Source organism: Oncorhynchus mykiss, chromosome 5 (genome assembly GCF_013265735.2).
Source record: "Oncorhynchus mykiss isolate Arlee chromosome 5, USDA_OmykA_1.1, whole genome shotgun sequence".
Taxonomy (NCBI): domain Eukaryota; kingdom Metazoa; phylum Chordata; class Actinopteri; order Salmoniformes; family Salmonidae; genus Oncorhynchus; species Oncorhynchus mykiss.
The window spans coordinates 45,177,619-45,203,723 of NC_048569.1; the positions used below are offsets into that span (position 1 = coordinate 45,177,619).

General features: G+C 47.1%; 1 protein-coding gene across 3 annotated transcripts; it reads left to right on the forward strand.

Moving 5' to 3' along the window:
- Positions 1 to 1,111: 1,111 nt before the first annotated feature.
- rc3h2 (ring finger and CCCH-type domains 2) lies at positions 1,112 to 23,109 on the forward strand. 3 transcript variants are annotated; one of them, XM_036977655.1, is made up of 19 exons: positions 1,112 to 1,528; positions 6,821 to 7,143; positions 7,337 to 7,454; positions 8,668 to 8,901; positions 9,371 to 9,546; positions 11,456 to 11,656; positions 12,005 to 12,137; positions 12,478 to 12,596; positions 12,766 to 12,878; positions 13,196 to 13,480; positions 13,913 to 14,133; positions 14,446 to 14,852; positions 15,267 to 15,404; positions 15,896 to 16,054; positions 16,893 to 17,109; positions 17,741 to 17,825; positions 18,592 to 18,790; positions 19,185 to 19,309; positions 19,646 to 23,109. In XM_036977655.1, the coding sequence occupies exons 2-19, from the start codon at positions 6,913 to 6,915 to the stop codon at positions 19,782 to 19,784; spliced, it is 3,300 nt and encodes a 1,099-aa protein (XP_036833550.1). In that variant the 5' UTR covers positions 1,112 to 1,528; positions 6,821 to 6,912; the 3' UTR covers positions 19,785 to 23,109. The 3 variants fall into 3 exon arrangements, with proteins under 3 accessions (XP_036833550.1, XP_036833552.1, XP_036833551.1); XM_036977657.1 differs by having other exon boundaries at positions 13,202 to 13,480; XM_036977656.1 differs by lacking the exon at positions 1,112 to 1,528 and adding an exon at positions 4,342 to 4,652.
- The last annotated feature ends 2,996 nt before the right edge of the window (positions 23,110 to 26,105 follow it).

Here is a 26,105-nt window from a genome sequence, read left to right on the forward strand (position 1 = left end):
GAACCTCCAAGACACATAATCCCGGATTAATGTTTGTGAGCGTAGGAATGGAATGTATGAATCAATATTTATATATGTGTAAGTGGCCGCTCTATAATATGTTGGTGTCTTTGTGTGCTGGTATGTAGGCTATGTGTTCTGCATGAGTAAGATATAGAGAGGGAGGGAGAAAGTCATTGTATGCCTCAGTTACAGTATATGATCCGACTGCATCTGTGTGCCTCACTGAGCATCAATACTATATGAGTGGATTCTCCAGCATGTCTGAGAGGGTTTCTTGCTCTTTCTCTCCCTCTCCCCTCCCTTCTTTCTCTCTCTCGGTCACTCTCTTCTCTTTCTGTTTTATCCCTTTGCTCCAGAAATGTCCAACACACTCAGCTCAGTGCAACCCAACACTTCTCTAATCCTCAGGGTCCCCTCAGTGAGGGACACAGAGTGACTGTAAAAAGGGAGTAGCGTGTGTGCGTGTGTGTGCGTGTGTGTGCGCGTGTGTGCGTGTGTGTGTGTATGTGTAAAGTGCTGTTTAAGACTCTTTCATTATGAATGAGGAACGGAGGAGAGAGGGGAGAGGGGAGAGGAGAGAGGAGAGAGGGGAGAGGGGAGAGGGGAGAGGAGAGAGGGGAGAGGGGAGAGGGGAGCATCAGGCCTTTGGTTCTCCATCCTCTGAACCACGTTTCTGCCATTTCTACAGCACTACTACAATCGGTGCCAAAGCCGAGATCCCAGTAAATCACTCAAGATGCTCATTAGGGTTGTTACAGGTGGATTCATTATTCTATTATGTTATTACACAGTAGCTTAATAGCAGATGTATTACAGAATGCTAGAACATTCTGGATACACTGCAGTTTTTCTTTCTCTTCAAGTTAAGTGGCTTATCTTGCATTAGATTATACTATTAGACAAATGAGATTAAAACTTAATTAAGCAAGTGGAGACAGTCAATTCGATAGGGGGTTGCCATTATAGGGCCAAAACATGCTTGGAGCGTTGCGTCTAGCGATCTTATCGCATCCTCTGTCTCTTTAAAAACGATGCAGCCCACGCCTCGAAAAGCGGCTTGTTCCGGCTTTGCCCCTTTACGTCTTTATCCTTGCCCATAACATGAAAATAGTACCACATACGCACAACCATTATAAACAAGGTTTCGAGGTGAAATTGGATTATATATTATTTTGTACTGCTCGTTTTACCACAAAACACTCTCCTGTTGATCAAGACGCGCCTGCCCAAGGCACGCAGTTCAAAAACTGGAAGCGGAGTGATACAGTAGGCTACACGATCGTTCTACCCAGTTGTCAAACCGAGGGAGCGTACCTTTGAGCGAACATGTCGCATTGGCTGGGAATGAATACAGAAATTGGAGCAAATAGCAGTAAATTGATGTGCTGAAAGGATATTTTAAATACGGGGTCTATATTATTGGTTTGATTGCTGCGGTTCCATTGCAACTGATGAAGATCTTTTCCGTTTGCTCTCTTGGAGGATAAAAATATGATTATTATAGTACTCCGTTACAGTGCCTAAGGTGAGTGACAGAGAGAGGCGCGACTTTCAGCTCGTTGTCCCAATTATGATTTTTAGAGGTGTTGCATGCTGCCAAACCGTTTGTGGCACCCGATGATGGTCGAGTCCATACACAGTTATAGTAGTTGGCAACTGTTCACATTCCTACTTAATATCTGCAGGCAGATCATTTATTATGGGGTATCATTACTACATTTAGGAGCCATGCACGATTTCATCATGATATATCTATTTCAAAAGTATATATTTTTTTGCATATAGGCCTATATACAGTCAGGAATGGAAACCTACTAAGAACAATTGTCTTCAAAATTAGCATTGTCAAAATCGTCAAAATTGCCATTAGGCCTAGCCTATCATTACATTAGGCTCCTTTGCACAGAGGCATCAGTGTAACAGGTAATGTTAGACAGTGTTACACAAAGAGGCTGTTCAGTGAAGTTGCAAAACAAAATGCACACTCCAAGAATGACTGTGGCACCTGCTTCCGTGTACAGTTAGATCTCTCAGGAGTGACATGTGCCAGTGCCACCTACAGCCAACGTAGCCTAGCCTATCTATGCCAGAATGAATACACAAAAGGCATTTCGAAATCAAGGTAAATACATCCTGATGTCCTATAATGTTCCCCAGGCCTAATATCACTAGGCCCGACAATTGTAAAGTTGCACTGCTGGTTGTGTTTATTTTTAAGATGGTCATTTCAAATGGTTAATTGAATGGAATATAATGCTCTTATATTAACCCTGGGATATGGAATATGTTTGAAAGTCCCTCTCCCAATGAAGTTGTGAAACAATGACTTGAATAGAAATCCAAACTGATAAACAGCCAGAGGAAATAAACAGTGTTGTTATTCTTCAACACAGGAAGGAGGAAACAAAGTCAAATAACATCCAACGCTATTTGTCACTTGCTTTGTAAACAACAGGTTGTAGACTAACAGTGAAATGCTGACATGCGGGTCCTTTTTCAACAACGCAGAGTTAAAGATTAGAAAATGAAAAAGAAATGGAAATAGTGACATGAGGAGTAAATACACAGTGAATAACAAATAACAGCGAAGAGTAAAAATATCCTGGCTATATACAGGGAGCACCAGTACTAAGTCAATGTGCAGCGGTACGAGTAATTGAGGTAGATGTGTACATATAGGCAGGTTGGGATAAAGTGACAAGGCAACAGGATAGATCATAGACGTGCTTGTTGTTGTGTTGTTGACGGGTTCAGAGCAAGGACCAAGCTATGTCACCCAGGGGAATATAGTGTTGAACTCATTAAGGGGGTAGTGAGTGAATAGGGATTAGGCTTGTGGCTGTCTTGTTTCATGGCTCAAACAGACGTTAAAGGACTGTGACTCATTTTATTGAAGCACACTCTCAGTGTTCCGTATTCCATGTTCCGTATTCTGTATTTCATTTGCCCCGCCACAGAGATGTTTGTGTGTGAAATCTCAGCCCTGTCACCGGTTGTAATGTACTGTATTGTACTGTACTCCGAGGGCCTTGTTGGTAGAGTGATGGGGAGACTGGTGTCCTAAGGCCATGTCTGGAACAGCAGGGTTGACTTGTGCAGGACAAGGCCCAGCTGTCCTCTTTACAAGAGAATAGCCCCCTTCAAAACACACGCGAGCGCACACACACACACACACACACACACACACACACACACACACACACGAATGCACACACACACACACACACACACACACACACACACACACACACACACACACACACACACACACACACACACACACTCACACACACACACACACACACACACACACACACACACACACACACACACACTCTCTATCTCTCTCTTACTTGAACACACACACAAAAGTACTTGTTACATTTTGAATTCTTAGCAGGACAGGAAAATAGTCAAATTCACGCACTTATCAACCAAACATCCCTGGTCATCCCTACTGCCTCTGATCTGGCGGACTCACTAAACACATATGCTTTGTTTGTAAATTATTTGAAATTTGAAATGATTTATAATTTTTTTAACCAAATACTTTTAGACTTACTCAAGTAGCATTTTACTAGGTGACTTATTTTTACTTGAGTCATTTTCTATTAAGGCATCTCTTTACTTTTACTCAAGTATGACAGTTGGGTACTTTTTCCACCACTGTCTAGAACAGTTGTTCCAAACCAGGTGTACCTGGACACCTTTGGGTACCTGACCTGTCCACAGGGGTTACCTGGCCTGTCCACTGGGGGTACTCCAGAAGACTCAGAACATAGGCTTATTGGTCAAATGCATGAGGGGTTACTTCAGGGGTACTCCGGGCAGAGCAGAATTCAGTTGGTGGTACAGTAACCAGAAAAAGGTTGAGAAGGTCTAGAACACGTTGTTCTAACTCTGGGGTCATGATGCGGTAACGTTAAGCACCAGTCCGTCAGGATCAACCTTCAGTCTTCGCTGCTCCTAGCATTCCAAGGGTTCAGGTTCTTGGAGGGCGGTAGAGGAGTAGGGGTGGGGACCAACCGGCTGGCTAACATAAGGGCCTGTCCATCAGCATGATGTCCGTTTAGAATAACAGGCAGTCTTTTAGATTATAGAAGACATGCTGTTCTCTTGAGGCATGTTGGGTACATTTCAAGAGCCAACATAGAACTCTACAGGCGGCATGCGAGGACTGACTGGGGCATATGTGTGAGGAGAGCCAAATGTGAGGGGCCAAATGTGTAGGGGGGGGGGGGGATTACCGATTATATGAGACTGTATATCACAAGGAGACGGTTAACATGATCGGGGCACCACGAAAAACAGGATGTCCTCTGTAGTTTACAGTCAGGAACAGGTGGTTTCAACGTGACACTGACTCACTCACTGTGGTTCAAATTATATTTATGGTTTCCCGCCCAGTGACTTCACCGCATCTAACTTAAGCGCGAAAAACTTCCCCCTGTAGCCTTTACACGTTTTGTTGTCACATGCATTTTCACTTTGGTCCGTGAGCCAGTGGCCGAGCTCAACTGCTGCGTGAAGCTCGTGGCGTTAATATTCAGGATCAGCGCCTTCGAGGAAACATGACAAGCAAGATCAGCACGGAGCTGTCCACGCGGCAGAGGCAATGTGGACACATCGCTCCCTTGGACGCTTGGATGGTGCGTAATTTTGCGGGGAAAGTAGTTGAATGCGCAATCATAACTTGCACACTTAAACCAAGTGGTTTTATTTACTTGAATAAGTTACTTGCGTTTTGTTCTGCAGAGTATATCAATGCAAAACTGTCCCAAGTGTTTATCCCATTTAGATGCTTGAAGAGCTTGATATTTTACTAGCCCAGATAGAATTGTAGGCAAGCGTGTCATTTATGCAACGTTTCATTTTTGTATTGAAAAGTTTCCTCGCAGAACCTGTCCTTCAGGGTCAATATGCATGGCGACTCCCTCTGTATCTGCACAATGATTGATTGTGAACAGCAGTGCGTTCTTCTGTTGCATAACCTGTGTAGTCTTTTTGCAAGACAGCAAGAAGACTATACAGGTTACCCCTGGTAGAGCCAGCTCTAAGCCAGCCTGATGCAACTTCTTCATGCCATGAATGGGGTGAGGGGTGGGTATGGTGGTGCAGTTGGTTCCAACTAGCAGCTGCCTGTCTGTCTGTCCGTCTGTCTGTCTGTCTATGCAGCTGTTGCATGCAGGGAAGCTAAGTCGTGGCTCCCTGTGCTGTTGCTGCTTGGATATGGTACAGTTGAATTATTTCCCTCTAATCTGGGACTGATTTAGACCTGGGAAATCAGGTGGGTGGAATGAATGATCAGGTAGAACAGAAAGCCAGGGTAAGATTTGCAGACCCCTGATCTAAAGGCTTGCAGACTTGCTTATTGGCCAGATCACCAGGAGAGATTGACTGCATCATTGCTGGTCTTTGAAAGAAGCATTGACGTGCTGAAAGTACTTACATCTAAACAACAACAACAACGATCCATACAAACCCTACAAGACACACAATCAGGGGTCTCTGTACTGTCCCCAAGTCGAGAACAGAGGCTTGGTGATGCCCAGTACGGTAAAGAGCACTGACTTTATTCATGGGAATTCTCTTCCACCTCAGGTAACTCAGGCAAGCAATAAAATCAGTTGACCCCCCCCCCCAAAAAAAAAGATAAAACAACACCTCAAGGAACAAAGTGGACTGTGAAGAGACACACACACACACTCAGAATCAGAATGATTCATTTCTTTCTTTTTCTTTCTTTTCTCTTCCTTCTTCTTGCGGTCATGTTGTTCTTTGTTCGTGGTGTTATTTGTTGTTCGCTGTGTGGACCCCAGGAAGAATAGCTGCTGCTTCTTCAACGGCTAATGGGGATCCGAATACAAATGCAAATCATCACCTGTAGTGATTATGCTGAACCAACTGGCAGTGTGAGCATGTTCTCTCTATCTCTGTGTCGCCCTCTGTGACCATCCTGTTGCTGTCTTGAATTTCACTCAAAAGTATTTATAATCCTGTGCTCTGTGACGGCGTGCAGAGAGAGAGAGAGAGAGAGAGGGTGTGTAAATCTGACCTTGTACTCAGTCGGTGTATAAATCAGACTGATAGGACAATGCCGGGGCAGGTCACATCCAGGGTCAGTAGCCAGCCAAAAAAGGCCTCTCCACACGAACCTAGGAGGAGGCATGATGGACTGGCAAGGATGGTATCAGAGAGAGGGTGGGGCTGGGCCAACAAAAAGAAAAGGGTTGGGTTAAGGGTGTTTTACCAACTGGGGTTCAAATCTTGGGTCTCCTGTTTTCCTCAAGACTGTGTTAGCCCACTGAGCTAAAAACCTATGCATTAGACCAGGGAGTTAACGCAGTCTTCAGGTCTCGGGACAAGGTAACTTATCGTGCGAGCGTGGTTCAGTAAACCACCTCCCTTACTAATGGTAGTGGAGGAGAGGGGTGTTTGTTCACAGGCAGGGGGGATAGAAGGGAGGGAAATAGAGGGGGGAGAAAGAAAGTGTGGAGAGATTGCTGCCCACCACTCTCCTTTCTCTTACAAGATTCTGATTGTGAAACGGCTAAGGCGTCTTAAGCCACTGGGTGCCAGGTTTATCGCGCATTTCACCCGAGCAGTTTGCACCTGTGGTTTTTGGAAGGCAATAAAAGACAACAACAACAAAAAATGAAAACATGACAGGCCAGTTCCCAAGACACAGATTAAAAGCCTAGTGCAGGACTAAAAATCTTGCCCTATGGAGAATACAAGGAGCGCATGGTCTCTCTGGCGATGACCGGTCTGCTGCTGACCTGCACTCTGACCTACTTTCTTTCTTCTTCTCTACCAGTTGTCATTGAGCTGTCGGGGCGTGGTGGCATGCGATCCCCCTGAGTGAGACACCACCCTCCAGAGGTGACAGCAGGAAGGACAGGCAGCAGGATGCCAGTGCAGGCAGCCCAATGGACAGAGTTCCTCTCCTGTCCCATCTGCTACAATGAGTTTGACAGCAATGGCCACAAGCCCATCAGTCTGGGCTGCTCGCACACCGTGTGTAAGACCTGTCTGCACAAGCTGCACCGCAAGGCCTGCCCCTTCGACCAGACAGCCATCAGCACTGACATTGACCTCCTGCCTGTCAACTGTGCCCTGCTACAGCTGGTGGGAGCTCAGGTGGGTGCAGCACGTGTTGTTGTTGCTGCTGTTCTTCTTCTGATGATGATGATGATGACGACAATGATGACGATAATGATGATAGTGACGATAACAACAATGATGACAATGATCATGATGATAACAATGACAAGGTTGATGACAATGGTGATAATGATGATGACTTGTTGTTGTGTTTGTGGTATGTTCCCAGGTCCTGGAGTCCCAGCCTGTGACTCTGAGCAGTGCTGTGGAGTTAGAGCACTATGAGGTGTGCCGGGTGTGTGTGGAGGAGCTGGCTCTCTATCTCAAACCCATCAGTGGAGGAAAAGGTACCAGAGCATAGAGCTGTGTTGTGTGTGTGTGTGTGCGTGTGTGTGTGTGTGTGTGCATGTGTGTGCGTGTGTATGTGTGTGTGTGTGTGTGTGTGTGTGTGTGTGTGCGTGCGTGTGTGCCTGGGTGCGTGTGTGTGTGTGTGTGTGTGTGTGTGTGGAGGAACACAGCATTTCCTGTTATTCTCAGGGTCTGAGTTTAATGTGGTGGGAACGTTTGCGTCAGAGCATGTCAAAAGCAGCGACTCTCAGGCTTCAACCCGGAAACCTATCCACTCTGTAAGGCGATGCGGAACCTGGGCCCCCCACACCAGCACAAAGCCAGATGCCGCACATTATGTCAAAAGGAAATGTAATGAGCCATGTCGAAAGTAGATTCAGTTACAGTCGTTTCATAGGAATCATTGAATTAGATGACAAGATTAGATTAGACAAGAAAAAAGTTAATTGGCAAAATGTAAAAAAAAATATTTTTATTTTTTAAGTTTAACTAATAATATCACTTTATCTTCCACCACTTTGTCCCTTGGCTCCCCTGCAGGTCAATTCATATTCAGCATAGACTTGATTACGTCTCATTCACAGATATACAGCGTATTGTAGACTAGATTATCTGTCGCAATTATTGCAGGACGGAGGATGGGAAATCCCTCTCCTAGGACCCATAAAGCGATGTGTGAGACGGGCAGGAACCCTTGAGTGCTTTTAAAAGTCAATTGTCGTGCCGAAGTGGTCTGTTTATTGGGTGTAATTCACCTGGAAAGCTCTCTGCTTGCGAGCTGAGAGGTGCAGTTAAACTGCTTAGCGGCTCTGTCAACTGTTTTTGTGATGATCACAGAAATAGAGAGGTGACTGAGGTCGTCTGTAATAAAGTGTTTTAAGACACTGTTTTCATCACTCTGGCCTGCTATGAGACATTTGCTACAGAAATATAGCAACGAAACCGTTTCTCCGTCCCCATACAGACTCGTTTTAGACTATAATTAACCTGTCGCTCTGGTAAACAATAACTGAGTGTGGCAGTGAGCTGTCTCTGTGGTAGTATTTAATTAGCCTGGTCCCAGATCTGTTTGGGTTTCTGTATAGCACTTTGTGACATCGGCTGATTGATTGATTGGCAAGGCAACACAAACAGATCAAGGACCAGGCTGGTATTTCAGTGTGTGCAGGACCTGTCTTCTGACCTTTCACCTCCCCTCTCTCCACCATGCAGGTGTGGTGACACTCAGTCCGAGCGCGCTCAGTCGACCCATGCAGAGGAAGCTGGTGACACTGGTCAACTGCCAGCTGGTGGAAGAGGAGGGGCGGGTACGTGCGGTGCGGGCGGGCCGGTCGCTAGGGGAACGTACCGTCACAGAGCTCATCCTGCAGCACCAGAACCCACAGCAGCTCTCTGCCAACCTGTGGGCCGCCGTCAGGGCACGGGGATGCCAGTTCCTGGGGCCTGGTGGGTGGTGACTGGATAACACACCTGTCAATCATACCAACTGATGATGATAGGATAATACACCTGTCAATCACATGATGAACTGATGTGTTTTGTGAATAAGTGATAGCCGTACGGTTTGCTACGGGCTGTTGAACCTCATAGAGACTGGCGTCTTATGAAGATTACTCATAGGGCAGATTCTGAGTGTGTGTGGGGGGGGGGGCTCTGTTTCTTACACCTGATCTGAGTTTTTGAGTTTCAAGTCTGAAGACACCAATGGAATTGCTAATAGGACACCAGTAGAACTCCCACCCAGTGCCCTTCAGGATCCTAATCTCCCCATCCCGTTTTACTGTAGTGACATTATCGCGATGTATCAGGCGTTATGTACTAGTGTGTACTAGCAGATCTCTTGCGTTTCGACCACTACAGTACTACGTCGTGTGTGTTTGTGTGTATAATGAAAGCTGTCTGTACCGTCCTCCAGCGATGCAGGAGGACGCTCTAAAGCTGGTGTTGCTGGCCCTAGAGGACGGCTCAGCTTTGTCCAGGAAGGTACTGGTGCTGTTTGTGGTCCAGAAACTGGAGGCTAGGTTCCCTCAGGCCTCCAAGACCTCCGTCGGACACGTGGTCCAGCTGCTCTACAGAGCCTCCTGCTTTAAGGTAAGACATATTTTGTGTTGTATTGTATATTATGTTGTACATTGTGGGCAATGTTTGCTCTCACGCGCACGCATGCGCACACACACACACACACACACACATAGACACACACATAGACACACACATAGACACACACACACACACACACACACACACACACACACACACACACACACACACACACACACAGATACACACCCACGCACACACAATATAGGGGCAATAGAATAGCTCTAAAATTATCACCTTATCTTACTTACACTTACACATATCTACACTGCTGTAGATATCAATACACACTATGCTGTACCACCAATCACATTTGAACCACTCTTACAGAAGAGCGACTCTGTCTGCCATCTTCTGCCCCTGGCACTTATGATGCCCAGCAGTGGAAAAAGCTTCTAAATGTCACTTACCATGTGCACAGATGGTGTTGCTGAATCTCTCCGGGAGATTTAAAAATCTGATCTTTGGTTTAGATGTCTATAGCCAATTGTGGCAAATTAGCTGAATGGAAACACATACAACTCAAAATGGTCCTCTACATACTCAATAGATGTCTGAAAACTCCAAGTGATGGAACGAAATAGTCTGCTGGTGACAAGGAAGTGTGTGTGTGTGTGTGTGTGTGTGTGTGTGTGTGTGTGTGTGTGTGTGTGTGTGTGTGTGTGTGTGTGTGTGCGCGCGCACGCGAGCGTAAGTGCGTGTGTGCGACAGACAGACAGACACAGACAGTCATACAGACAGACACAGACAGTCATACAGACAGACACAGACAGTCATACAGACAGTCACAGACAGTCATACAGAACGACACAGACAGTCACACAGACATTCACACAGACATTCACACAGACATTCACACAGACAGTCACACAGACAGTCATACAGGCAGACACAGACAGTCATACAGACAGACACAGACAGTCATACAGACAGACACAGACAGTCATACAGGCAGACACAGACAGTCATACAGACAGACACAGATAGTCATACAGAAAGACACAGACAGTTACACAGACAGAAAGTCATACAGACAGACACAGACAGGCAGACAGACAGGCAGACACAGACAGTCATACAGACACAGACAGACAGACTCACAGACAGTCATACAGACACAGACAGTCAGACAGGCACAGACAGATTCAGTCAGACAGACAGAGACAGAAAGTCAGACAGACACAGACAGACAGACACAGACAATCAGAAAGACACAGGCAGACACAGACAGGCAGACAGGCAGTCAGGCAAACAGACAGACAGTCAGACAAACACAGACAGGCAGACGAACAGGCAGACACATAGTCAGACAGACAGACAGACAGACAGACACAGACAGTCAGACAGACAAGGACAGACAGACAGTCAGACAGACTCAGACAGTCATACAGACAGACAGACAGACGCAGACAGGCAGGCAGGCAGGCAGACAGACACAGACAGTCAGACAGACACAGACAGACCTAGACAGTCAGACAGACAGACAGACAGACAGACACAGATATGCAGAAACAGACAGTCAGACAGACACAGACAGTCAAATAGACAGACACAGGTCTGTTTTAGCGGCAAAAGTCCTAAGATAGAGATACACACATTTATTAACATCCTCACACACTTTTTGATTTCTGGTGTCTTATGATGATTACTCATAGGGCAGATTCTGAGTGGGGGGAACTCTGTTTCTCACACCTGATCTGAGTTTTGAGTTTCAAGTCTGAGGACACCACGCAAATGTCTGCCAGTCAAATGAGAGGGGCGCAATGACATCTAGGCTGGCTCGATGTTTTTCTCTGAGCAATATCACAGTCTCTTAACTGTATGACCTCCCCCTCTCCACTTCTCTCCCCTCCTCTCCTCCATCCCCACCCCGCCCCCTCCCCGTCCCTCCCCCTCCCAGGTGACCAAGCGTGACGAGGACTCGTCGCTGATGCAGCTAAAGGAGGAGTTCCGTACCTACGAGGCCCTGCGCCGCGAGCACGACGCCCAGATCGTGCACATCGCCATGGAGGCGGGGCTCCGTATCTCACCTGAGCAGTGGTCCTCCCTGCTCTACGGAGACCTCATCCACAAGTCACACATGCAGTCTATCATTGACAAGGTATGCTCCCTGCGTCCCCATCACTGTGCCACTTCGCTCATCGTACTAATCGGTCAATCACCGCTACACAGCCCTCCGTTCGCCACTTACGAGATTCCAGATCAATAGTTGATGAGAGGCACTGGACAGCCTCCTGACTCGCGTACTAACTAATACCTCATTCAGTCAGCGGTTGACAAGGCAACCGTCTCTGTCATCCCAACATTTCACCGCCGTATGCCGCATTGCTATGACATACTGCACTTGCTTTCTCACTGCAAGCTACTCTAAATGGCCGTGCGTGTGCTGTATACATCCCTGTGCATCCCTTTGTCTCTCTCTCTTTCGGGTTGGCGGTCACTCCCCCAGCTCCAGTCCCCAGAGTCCTTTGCAAAGAGTGTCCAGGAGCTGACGATAGTTCTACAGAGAACAGGAGACCCTGCCAACCTGAACAGCCTCAGACCACACCTGGAACTACTGGCCAACATCGACCACAACCCAGGTAGATACAGTGCGATCAAGCCACAACTCTGAGGTCAGGGCCCCTAGGGAACCCAACAGGTTCCCCCAGGCAGCTGACTCCAGGTTTAGACCGTCACAAATGACAGTACTGGACCACAAGAGGTAATATGGTAATACATGATTGATGCGCCGTGCTGTGACTCCCTGGACTTTTGTTGATGTGCCTGGACACGGGGCTGTGCGACAGGTGTGTGCTGTACGCCTGCTGCCCGTGTGTTTAGTGGGTTTCTTTAGATGCCGCAGACACTATGGCCACCCAGTATTGTTTCGGTAAACAACTAGGCGAGGGGGTCGATGTCTGACCTGGGTGTTGTGTGTAGACGCGGCGTCTCCGTCGTGGGACGAGCTGGAGGGCGTGGTGCTGGCGGTGAAGGTGATGGTCGACGGCCTGGTGGAGTTCACACAGAACTTCAGTAAGAAGAGCCACGAGACACCACAGGTACGGGAGCTGACAAGCGCGTGCGCTCCTCCCTTTCATCTAATAACACCTGTGGAATACGGCAACAAAATACACCCGTTGAACAATACCACGGTGCATTTGACTAACTCTCTGGTTTACTGTGAGTGACGTGCTGTCTGTTTTTTGTGTCTGTCCCTTCCCCGTGCAGCCGCAGCCCAACAGCAAGTACAAGACCAGTATGTGTCGAGACCTCCGGCAGCAGGGTGGCTGTCCCCGAGGATCCAACTGCACCTTCGCACACACACAGGACGAGCTAGAGAAGTGAGCGGGAGAACACCGCCACGCTCATTTGCATACGATGAGACATAGACCTCTCTGTTCCTGTCAAGGCTTTCCCTGTGAACAAGCGTTTAAACGAACGACACTCTTTTTTTTCTCTCTCTCCCCCTCTCTCTCTCTCTCTCACTCACTCCCTCTCTCTCTCTCTCTCTCTCTCTCTCTCTCCCTCTCTCTCTTTCTCTCTGCCTCTTTCTCTCTCCCTCTTTCTCTCTCACTCTCTCTTTCTCTCTCCCACTTTCTCTCTCCCTCTCTCTCTTGCTCTCACTCTCTCTCTTTTTCGCTCACCCCCCAACTCCAAGATACAGAATGAGAAACAAGAAGATCAGTGGCGTGGGCCGGCCCTTCCCCCTAGCCCAGGGGAGTATGGGTAGTGAGGGGGGCGACTCAGGAGAGGAGGCCTGCGCTGGGGGACTGAAGGGCTCAGACAAGGTGGGATCGGGGTCCCTAACAGAGGGGTCCACACACCCCCAGCTCATCCCCAGGGGAGGCAACATGATGGAGGAGATGAAGAGGGAGAGGTCTGTTGTTAACGGATCCAACGGACTCACAGGCTCCAGCCGCTCCTCATCTGGCTCCTTGGAACAGTAAGACACTTTAATACTTTCACTTACTGACTGTGGTTTCATCTACTGACTGTGGCTTCATCTACTGACTGGTTTCACTTACTGACTGTGGCTTCATCTACTGACTGTGGTTTCATCTACTGACTGTGGCTTCATCTACTGACTGTGGCTTCATCTACTGACTGTGGCTTCATCTACTGACTGTGGTTTCACCTACTGACTGTGGTTTCACCTACTGACTCTGGTTTCACCTACTTTCACCTACTGTGTATTGTTATTCATGACGATGACTCATCACTGAATGAGAATTAAACGTTCTAGCTGAAAATGGAATCTGTCAGCTGGCTTTAATGTGTCATCTGGATTTAGCAAGACCTGTTGTATTTCTAGTCTTGACATCCTCTCTCTCTCTCTCTCTCTCTCTCTCTCTCTCTCTCTCTCTCTCTCTATCAGAAAGACTGTTTCTCCTCCAAAGACGCCTGTCAACCACCCCTCAGCTCCTTCTCCCCATGGTCTGGGGTCTAGGGTAGAGTGTGGCTCTGGTCATCCCAAACAAGGGCACTTCCTAATGAGAGGACCCCCTCACCAGCCTCCTTCCCACCAGCCTCAGTCCTCGGAACTGTACTACCAGGACCCCCGACCTCCCTACGACACACAACCCTACCAGCCAGCCAGTGAGTAGAGCCCCACATTTCAGAGACAGTGTTTATATAATTTCATTAACAGAGGCCAGAGCAGAGGTAACTCTGTTACTGCTTGGTAATAGTGCCGGATTTAGCTAAACTGCTCATTTGCATTGCCATTCTGTTCACTCTGATCACTCTATCAAACGTTTTATTATTGCTTTTTAAGGAACGCAACATAGAAGTGATTCAATCCTTTATTTGTTCCTGGGCCTTTTTGTATACTCTTTCATCATTGAAATGCTGTTTAAAACAGCCTTTTCTAGACTCACTGATGTCCTCTCCCCCTCCCTGCTCCTCTAGGTAACTACTACACCTCTACAATGCACCACCACAAACCCTGCATGGCCCGCTTCCTGCGTTCCAGCCACGTCCTCGAGTCCTCTCTGCCGCCTTCCATGGCCCCTCCGTACTCCGAGCAGCACCCATCCTTTCCCCCACCACGGGAGCGTGTGGGTCCTTCTCCCTACGGCCCCCTGCCGGCCTCCCAGTACGGGCCCCTGGCCCCGGCCCATGGTGGCTACGCTCCCCTGTATGACAGTCGGCGTATGTGGAGACCCCAGCTGTACCACCGCGAGGACGCCAGGAGTAACTCCCTGCCTCCAGAGGTGCTGCACTCCTCTGTGTACCAGCCCCCCCTCCGAGAGAGATACGCCTCCCTGGACAGTCCCTACTGCTCGGCGGGGGAGCACAGAGCAGCGCTGCACAGGGTACGGGTGCAGTATAGCCGCCTCCGCATGCGCGCTCCTTAACACGACTGACTTTGTCAAGTCCTTCCCCTGTCCTCCTGCCTCTCCTCCCACTCAGCTCAGCAAACTCATTCTCACCCACATCTTCTCTTCCGCCTCCTCCGCTTCCCCTCCTCGTTGCCCTCCTCCTCCCCTCTTCCTCCTGTTCGATCGACTTTTGAAGGCTATGATTAATGTTGTTGTAGATGCTTGTTGTACACGGGGGAACTCTCACCCAATCCTAACCCTCTCTCTTTACCTCCACCTCTCTCTTTTTCTCTCTTTTTCTTCTCTTTTTCTCTCTCTTTTTCTCTCTCTCTCTCTCTCTCTCTCTCTCTCTCTCTCTCTCTCTCTCTCTCTCTTTCTCTTTCTCTCTCTCTTTCTCTCTCTCTCCAGGACTCTTATGGGCGTGTTCCTCTTGGATATGAGGATCTGTTCAAGCGGAAACAGGAGCAATGGACACACCATCACCACGGCAACATGAACAGGCCCTCCCAGTCCTCCCCCGTCTTCACCGTAGACTTTGGTGCAGAGGTACGTAGGCCTGCATGCACGCACGCAGAGTGCGTGCATTATGAGCACGAGAGAGAGAGAGAGAGAGAGAGAGAGAGGTAGAGGCATAGCATGGCAGTTTGTGCATAGAACAAGTGTAAATGGCCTACTGTAATCAGTTTTATCCACTCCTATGCCCCATGAAATTAAAGTCTAGAAATGCTCACATATACAGTCCTGTATGTGTTGTTTGTGTGGGTTTGATTCTGGCCCAAAATATGTGTTGAATACAAAGCTATTTTAGAGTGTGACTGTTGCTGGGCAACTGGTAGCTGAAGCATAGATAGTCACATTATGTTTGTGGGAGTCCTCTGAGGGAGACAAAAGCAAGGATATTAATCAAATACAGTATCAACCTTTCACTTCATCTTGTGACTTTCTCTCCTCATCTCCATCCCTCCTTATTCTCTCTCTCTCTATCTCTCTCTCTCTCGCTCGCTCCCCCCCTCCCTCCCCACCTCTCCCTCTATCAGCATGACAGTGGAGGTGATCAGTGTATGAACTGTAAGTACCGTGGTGAGGAGCGTCTGGCCCACTACTCTCCCTGGTCCTGTGGAACCATCAGTACCTGCATCAGCCCCTTTGAACCAGAGCATCACAACGCCTCAGCTCACTCCTGCTCCGAACACTCAGTGAGTCACACACACACGCTTGTAAAAGACAAACATATATCAACTCATATATCAACCACACACCCTCTTGGGAAACACAACTATATGTCAACTCATATATCAACCACACACCCTCTTAGAAACACAACTGTATATCAACTCATATATCAACCACACACCCTCTTACAAACAATGCTATATATCAACTCATATATCAACCACACACCCTCTTAGAAACACAACTGTATATCAACTCATATATCAACCACACACCCTCTTAGAAACACAACTGTATATCAACTCATATATCAACCACACACCCTCTTAGAAACACAACTGTATATCAACTCATATATCAACCACACACCCTCTTAGAAACAATGCTATATATCAACTCATATATCAACCACACACCCTCTTAGAAACGATGCTATATATCAACTCATATATCAACCACACACCCTCTTAGAAACACAACTGTATATCAACTCATATATCAACCACACACCCTCTTAGAAACAATGCTATATATCAACTCATATATCAACCACACACCCTCTTAGAAACAATGCTATATATCAACTCATATATCAACCACACACCCTCTTAGAAACAATGCTATATATCAACTCCGACTCATATTAATATGCCCTAAGGAACATAACACGGCAAACACATTTGAGTGGGTACTGTACATCATGATGACTCATTGTCTCTACATTGAAGTATGGCTTGGACAAGTAATCAAATAGAAATCTCAACCTCAAAGTTGAGAGAAATAATGAATCTGCAGGTTCTTATGTAATGTCACGAGTGCAACCTCCAATGACTTCCCTATGTAAAACGCTGTATCTTCCAGGAAGTAGATAATGGTGAAAGGAAACGGTGGCTCCACACATTTGAGCCGTACCGTCGTCTGAAAGACGAGGATCCCATCATCCCATTTGGAGAGGGACCCATCATCTCGAAATGGGGGGCTATCTCCCGCGCCTCCCGTACAGGGTACCACACCACGGACCCCGTCCAGGCCACAGCCTGCCAGGGAAGCAACAGCACCACCCCTGTCGACTTCAGAGGTGAGGAGGGGATAGTGGTGGCGAGGCTTTAGCTTAGCGGGTTAACACGCTGTATTCACAGGAAACCTGGGTTCAAACCTTTCGGTTACAGTGGGGGGGTTTCTGACATGTAGAAGTCAAATGTTGCCCCTCATTTTGACTTCTTGTCAATTCTGCTATACAATTTGACTCGTAGTCCCTCTGGTGGTGTGTACCGGGTGGAACCGACAGCCGCACTGAAATGACAGCAGCCGTTATGGATTAAGAAAGCTACTCCGTGTTAAAACCGTCAGTCATTTTGAATGATTATTCATTTGTCATTTCAGGTAATGAATGTGGAACATTCTGTTTCGAAACAAATCTCTTCAACCTCAGAGAGGTGCAGAGCTCGCTCTCGGGCCGGCTGCTGTGCTGGCACCGAGCAGAAACGTCTTAACGTGTGGAGGGATTACAGTGTGAATATAAATGAAAGTTGTCTCTCATCTCCAGGCCCTGAATGCACCCCGGCTCTCTGCAGGCTCAGTGGAGCCCGGGTTCACTGCAGTCAGCGCTCCCCTGTGTTCACTTCAGCATAGTGTGAAGGGTGGGGAAATGCATTGCTATCGGTTGTTCACTGTTACTATTCTAAATCTATGCTTTGTTTATATTCCAGATTATGGCCCACACACCGGTCACGGTGACTACAGGTGGAGCTCCTGTGGGTCTGACTCGTCCAGCCACTCTAGTTTCCTAGAGAGGTACAGTATAGACTCTGTACCGTACTATACTTTACTGTACTACAGTATAGACTCTGTACCATACTATACTTTACTGTACTACAGTATAGACTCTGTACCATACTATACTTTACTGTACTACAGTATAGACTCTGTACCATACTATACTTTACTGTACTATACTACATACCATATCTCATCACCCCCGTTTCTCTCTTTCCCCTAAACAAAGGCATTGTCCTGTTTTCTTTCATTTCTGTATTTTTTTTTGGGGGGGGGGGTTCGTTTTACTTCGATGTCCTCCTGTATGTTTGCAGTGGAGCGTTCGCTTGCTCGCCGTGACTGTGTGGGAGGTGTTGTTTTCAACCCTCTCCTCTCCTCTCCTCTCCTCTGATTTCCTCTCCTCTCCTCTCCTCTCCTCTCCTCTCCTCTCCTCTCCTCTCCTCTCCTCTCATCTCCTCCTCTCATTGTGCTGCAGTCGGTTCCTTTTCTCTCTCCTTAGACTATAAATAGAGCGGTTCTCTAAGCCCTCTGCTTGTTTGCTGCCTGTTCACGTTCTGACTCTGACTTACCGTCTCTGTATTTGTGATTGGAGTGGGGAATCTAGTCCTCTGTACTCCACAAGTCTCTCTCTTTTACTGTCAGTACATCAGCTATTTGCATCATTTCACTCAGAATGCACATGAAATATCATTACAGTATGAAGGCACTGTTTCACCGTCACTTTGAATATCTGAAGCAGCACATACAGTGAAGATATTGTAAATGATTTCCTGTGTGTCCACAGTGACCAGCTGGGAATGTGTGAGCTTTCTGCCCGTGAGCGGTCCTTCGGCAGTGGAGAGAAGGCTGGTGCAGGAGGCCTGCTGCTGACTGACTACTGTAAGGACACGACAGAGAGCGAACCGGACAGAGACATTGAGCTGGAGCTGTCTGCACTAGACATGGAGGACATTGACCTGCAGGACAACAGTCAACACTCTGAGGTGCAGGGAAGTCGTTATGGCTGCGTTTACACAGGCAATTCTGATATTTTTTTCCCACTAGTTGGTCTTTTGACCAATCATATCATATATTTTCACGTCAGATCTTTTTCAGAGCTGATCGCATTGGTCAAGAGACAAAGAACAGACAGAATTGGGCTGCCTGTGTAAACACAGCCAATATCCTCTTAATGTGTCTCATTAATTGATTGATTTATTGATTGGTTGGTTGGTTGATTGATTGGTTGATTCATAATTTGTCTATGTCCTCCTAAAGGAGGATCTGTGTGGGAACTATAATGTGGTGCAATGGTACAGCATGGGCTTGAGTGATGTCATTTCTGTGTGACTGTTTTTCTACTACATCACTGACTGACTTCTTATCCGGATGTCCTAGGAGTCCCTTGAGCTAAGGGACCCCCACCTCCTCACCACTCCCAGCAGTGAACCCCAGAGGAGCCAGACGGACAAGCTGTCCGCTGACAAGATGGAGGCTCACCTGCTGAAGAAGATGGCCTTCAGGTGAGCTGGGTCAACTACTATCCTCGCCTCAACCAGTGTCTGGCAACACGAGGCTAGTAAACACTAAAACACACCAGTAGCAAAGGATGAATATTGATGTGGTCCTTACCTCGTCTAGGAAAATCAATACAATTCAATAAACTTCATTTATTTTTGGCATGCATGGTCATAACGTGGTCATACACACATCACGTACACTTGGGTGAGAAAACCTGACCTAGAATAAACATGTGCTCCCTGTACTGCAGCTTCTCTGTTACTGTCAAGGAATATAAAATAGATCTCTTCTATTCCTTGTTCACTGATCGGAGCCCCTTCTGTACCTCTGTGTTCCAGGAAGTCTCTCTCCCCTGCAGGTCTGGGCTCGGGAGGCCTCAGTGTGGGGAAGCTGATGATGAGAACCGGCCCTCCAAGGCTTGGGGACATGGGCCCTCGCCCCAACACAGGCCCTGAGATGCTGCTCAACGGCAGTTGAGAGGGCAGAGACACCCCACCGCTACAAAGCTCCTAGAGCTGCTGTCACAGTAACATCTTAGGGTCGTATAGGCCTGTATCACCAGACACCGATCAGGTCGTCCCCCCCCCCCCCCCCCCCCCCCTAATATCACTAGTAAAAAGGGTACATGCTGTACAGTATGCTCCTTTAGACGACAGCGAGTGTCGTTTTCGAACTTGACAAAGAGAGACTTCTGGTTGAGACACAAACACCAGTAGGCTTCATCGTATTTCCTCTTTTCTCACCCGGCAAGGTTTTCAATCAATTGTTTTTTTTTTTCTTTTGTCCTTGGTTTTGATCATATGCTTGTATGACCTGCTCGCTCTCCACTGCCTTCAGGGATGGTGATGATGGTGTTTAAAATGCTTCATATGGCATCCAATATTACACAGTGACGAAGGTGCTCGGCACTATCGGGTGTGAAGGCTATCGGTATCTGTTGATATCGGGTGATAACAATAACAATACAATACTATGTATCTGTCGTCATAGGAACGATATTTGCATGTCGAAAATTCCAAGTCTTTACTTTCAAAAGGAGAGTGCTAATTGAACAGGGTTTATAGGTCATGAAAGATGTAAAAAAAAAAAAAAAAGGAACTTACAAAAAAGAAAGGAACAGGACACCCTGTGTACGGTGTCATTTGTTGGTCTCGAGCATTTCATAGGCGAGATTCAAGATGATGACGATCAGTCAGATATCTCACCGGTGTCACCGCAGTCACGTGTGCGCACAATTGTGGCCTTTCTTTTTTTCCTAGCCGTTTGTAAAATATCCCCTTATATTTAGGCCTAGCCAGCGGGTGAATTCGTGGGAAACGCCAAGAAGTCCAACATGCATCAGCAATCCAAAATATGATCGACAGATGCCACCATCATGTATGGCTATAGTCTGAGCAGCTGCATCCAGTGATTGAATCGTACTTATCTACTGTACTGTATATGAAATAATACATCATACTGACATTTATCTGTGCCCTGGAATCTCATGACATATCAGCTCTTTTTTAGTTCTGTGCATCAAACTCATAACCTGAGTTTACTATAACAGAGGATCAGCAAATCACCAGGTGAATCTAGTGTTCCTTCATGCTGCTTTTGTTTAGTCTCTGTTCTAACTTTTTACAAAATGTGTTTCGTTGTTGTTTTCTTTGAAGCATTGCTAACTTCCGTGAAGTTGTTTGTCGAAATATTTTGTATCAGGATCTCTGTTTTGTTTTGTTTTTGGTTGTCGTTTTTTGTTGTTGAAAGAAATGAAACCAATTCATCAGTCTGTCTCTATGCTCGTGTTTCGATCAGGGTTTTTCCTGCTGGCCGTCGGGCAAACCGATACAGCCCCGTCCTTGTTTTGTGATCGCTATAATTGGTCATGCATTGGCCTAAAAGGGTCAGTGTTATTTTACTGCAGTTCTGTGCACTGAACGTTCTGTTTGCTGTCTTCTCCTGCCTGTAGGGGTGAAGAGATTCGGGTGACGCTAAGTGTTACAGCACTTAGGAAAACTCTCCTATTTATAATAGGGTTTATTTTTTTACGGTCTGAAAGGAGGCAGACAGGCCTAGTGAGTGAGACACAACTTGACCAGTGCTTCCTGACCCTTAAGGACTGCCCTACAGACATACAGCATATTCCCTCTCTCACAAGGACTGTCGACGGTCAATACCTTTGTAAGCCTCCTCGCCTAATATATATCTCTTGTTTGTTCCCTTTTCCCGTGTTAAGACTTTGACTCAAGACGTCTTCTTAGTGCCATTATTATGTACAATCAATCACTTGAGTTCCTAATCGTCTCAACGGGGCCCTTTGGTAGGCACACACAGGAGGTCTGGCCCTAAAGGAGACGTGGTAGCGGCGTCTCTTAAGGTCTAGAACTGGTCAAGCTGACGGTCAGTATGGTGTTGTGATGACAGGCTGCTCTGCCTCCTGTAGTTCAGGTTTGTTCCAGCAGGGAGTACTAGAGCCCAGTCTCTGCAGCCCTCAGGGAGGAGTTCTATAGCTAAGCTACTGATCTGATCGCATCTTCAGCACTGAATATTATGGGTGATGAGCGCAAGTATTTACATGAATAATCTTGTTTAATGTAACTTTTCACCACATAAATGTGTTCAAGGAGTGATTTATCATTTTTGCTATGATGTTTATTTTCTTTGTTTTTTATTCAATTCCAATATTTGTATTATAACCCTGGTGGGAAGGGGTTGGGTACAATAAGAACATTATTAGGAGTTATGTAGATAGAATGAATCCCCCGTGTGTTCCAGTGCCTGTCTAATGAAGCACTGGTGTAAGGATCTGATCGCACCACACTTCCCACCCCATCACTGCCAGATGTTCTTACTACCCACTATTCAGCCAGTGTAACCCTACACCCCCAGGCCATGCATGCTAGTCCCTCTTGTTGTTATGGCGAAGGAGGAATGATTCTGTAGTTGTGATACAACACACCCAGCGCTGTAAGTGTTCTTCACATGCCCACTGTGTGGCCACGCCAAGTATTGTAGTCTGCCTGCAGCATTTTACTGTTTACCGCTTTTGAAATGCTTTATTATTGATTATGATCAATTGATTATTATTATTACTTACTTACTACCATCATTGGTTGTGTTGTAGTATTTTTCTCTGGGATGTAGTATTTTTTTTGCTTCAGTAGAATTTTGAAAATTTGCTGAATAGTTAACAACGTTAGCAGAGAATGGTTTAATGTAAGCCGGGAAACAATTTGCCTATTTGTTAATTGTGCAACTATGATGGAACTGATGTTTGAATATCTATGTCTGTATTAGACATTTTCTTTGCAAATCTATTGTTCAATTGAAATTGAAAGTCAAGATGGTACACACATCCATCGTTATTTTATACAGGTGGCACCATCGTGAGATGGACTTACTGCTCATTTACAACAATATGTAATCAGATTTCAATAAATATTGTTTTAGAGGGACAAATAAATGTTCAGAAAGAGGGAACTCTTCAGACAACCTAAAAATGTCCACGTACATGAATAATATGTATTCCATTTATTTCATTTGAAATATCACTTTGTGAAAGGTTTTCTTTCGCTTATCTAATGGCATTGCAAGGCAGGGTTTAGTTTGATCTGCTGTACATACAGTATGTGTTCAGATGTGACCAGCCAACTGCCTGACTTGTTGATTCTCTTTGTTTCCTGTTTGCTCTTTCACTGACAGCGTGGCCAAGCAGAATCCTCTGATACTATTTGGATGAATCAGTATTACCTGTGAAATCAGAGGGAGATTTCAGTACCTGAAACATTGCATGCTAAAATAAATAAAAAAAACAAACGAATAATGTGACTGTGTCCTGTTTCAACTGATTTGGGATCAACATCAAGTGCAAGTGTGAATGACACCGTGTCTCCATCTTGCGGTCTTTGGTGGGCTTTGACCAGAGCCATATGGTGATATACACCATGTCTAAATATAGTGGGCTGTGACTACTCAGTTTCATGTGCTGCAGTTACCTAACACCTATCCAACTCACTTTCCCTCCAGCCCTAGTTAAACAGAATATGTCAGAGGTAGATATAAACTTTTCTGACATAACATTTCACACTCTTTAGTCCAGGAACATGATGAAACGAGCCTTGATGTTTTGGTGTTGCCCAACCTGCCACACCCTGATCTGTTTCGCCTGTCTTTGTGCTTGTCTCCACCCCCCTCCAGGTGTCGCCCATCTTCCCAAGTATTTATCTGTTGCCAGTTCGTCTTGTCTCGTCAAGCCGACCAACTTGTTTTTCCTTACTCTTGTTTTTCGCGTCCCTGTTTGTCTAGTCCTCCCAGTTCCGACCTTTTCTGACTGCCCTGACCCTGAGCCCGCCTGCCATACCATTCTGCCTGCCCTAACCTCGAGCCTGCCTGTCGTCCTGTACCCATCTAGACTCTGACCTGGTTTACGAACTTCTGCCAGTTCTCGACTTGCCTCTTGCCTGCCCCTTGTCTATGATTAAATATCAGAGACTTGAGCCATCTGCCTCCTGTATCTGCATTTGGGTCTCATCCTGTGTCGTGATAGTACGAACTGGCCATGCCGGACCCAGCAGACTCAGCCCAGCTCCACAATGCTGTCTCCCAGCAAGGAGCCACCATTGGAAGACACGAGGAGTTACTGCAATGCCTTATGGAGGGACTCCATACCCTGGCAGAACGCCATGACCAGGCGTTCGATAAATTGCTGGAGCAATTCCGCGGATTTCCCTACTAGGCAGCGGGCCACAACAGTAATCCCCCAGACTGTCAGCAACCCTGCCACCAGCGGTGTTTCTTCCCAGCCTACCTCAGGGTCCCGAGAACCCCGCTTACCTCCTCCCGGAGCGCTACGCTGGAGATTCTGGAAACTGCCGTGCCTTTCTCCCTCAGTGCTCCCTCATCTTCGTGCCGCAACCTTCTTCGTTCCCCTCGGACCACTCGAAGATAGCGTACCTCATAACGCTGATGTCCCGGGGGGGGGGGGCACTCGTCTGGGCTATGGCGGTGTGGGGGCTACAGTCCGCCATCTGCCTCGGTCTGGAGGAGTTGGTGGCGGAAGTACGGAAGGTGTTTAATTCTCCGTTGTACGGGGGAGAGGCTGCTTAAACTGCTCCAGCTATGTCAAGACTCCCGTAGTGTGGCAGACTACACAGACTACACAGTGGATTTTCGCACGTTGGTGGCTGAGAGTGCCTGGAACCCGGAGGCATTGTTCTACATGTTCCTTCACAGATTATCGGAGGTGATCAAAGATGAGCTCACAGCCCAGGAGCTGCCCATGGACCTTGACTCACTCATAACCTTGACGGCTCGATGGCTGGCTACGACAACGTAGGAGGGAGAGGGAATTTATGCCCTGTTGCCCTAGCTCGCCCTCGATTCCCACCTCACCTCCGAGGAATCACGGAGACCCCCGAAGTCTACATGTCTGAGGGAACCCGAGTTCTTTCGGAAATCACAGAGGGTTGCCGACTCGCCTCCTTTGGAGCCCATGCAACTGGGCACGGCTATTGTATCCGACTTAACACCCAGAGCAGTCTATATTGTGGAGCTACGGGACCTTTCTTAGCTACCTGCCCATTAAAAAGCCAAGCTCATCAAGTAGGTACGAGTACGCTGGTGAGCCGTACTTGAAGTTTCCCATCCTCCATTGCTCGTACCCCTCTCCATACTACCCTGTTGTGGGGTGACCGGTCCAAATCTCTCTGGATGCTCATTGACTCTGGGGCCAACGAAAGCTTTATGGACGCTACCCTGGTATTGGAGCTGGGAATCCATTCCCATGGACGTTAGAGCATTGGATGGGCGCTCTATTGGCAGAGTCACCTACACTACGTTTCCCATTAACCTGAGAGTGTTGGTACATTCCTCGAAACTCACCTGTCACCCTGGCTCCCGTCGAACCTTGGATTTCATCCGACAGCATTTTTGGTGGCCCACCACGGTTCCTGATGTCTCTGTATTCATTGCCGCCTGTACTGTGTGTGTTCAGAAGAAGACTCCGTGGCAACTCCGGCTGGCCTCCTTCAACCACTTCCTGTCCCTCACCGCTCCTGGTCCCATCTATCTTTGACTTCGTCACGGGCCTCCCACCATCTGATGGCAACACCACTATCCTTACGGTGGTGGACCGGTTTTCCAAAGCCGCCCATTTTATTCCCCTTCCTAAGTTGCCCTCATCTAAGGAGACGGCCATGCTCATGGTGCAGCAAGTCTTCCGGATCCATGGTCGACATGGTCTCTGATTGCGGTCCCCAGTTCTCATCCCGGTTCTGGAAGGTGTTCTGCACCCTTATTGGGTCATTGGCCAGCATGTCCTCTAGTTTTCATTCCCAGTCCAACGGCCAGTTGGAGCAAGCCAATCAGGACCTGGAGACGACTTTTCAATGCCTCGTCTTCACTAATCCCACCACCTGGAGCCAGCAACTTGTGTGGGTCGAATATGCTCATGACACCCTTCCCTGTTCTGCTTCCCAGAGCAAGAGACAGAGGTCAGCACACCTTCTGCCCAGGTATTTGTAAGTGTTTGTGTATTCTGTGTCATTATTTAGTTAGCTAGTGAATAAATAATGAAACCAATTTGAGTACTTCTGAATAATGCTCAAGGCTGGGTTTTTTGCGGATCCAAGAAGGTTGCGACCGTTCAGACTACGAGACTGATACGAGGTAATGATTAATAAGTGACTGTTATTGATATATAACTTATATATCTTCTAGAGTTTAATTCAGGAGATGGTAACTCGTTAAACAACTACTTCCATGGTGCCCCAAATCCTAATGAGTTAATTGTTACATTGTTAATTTAATCGAGTAACA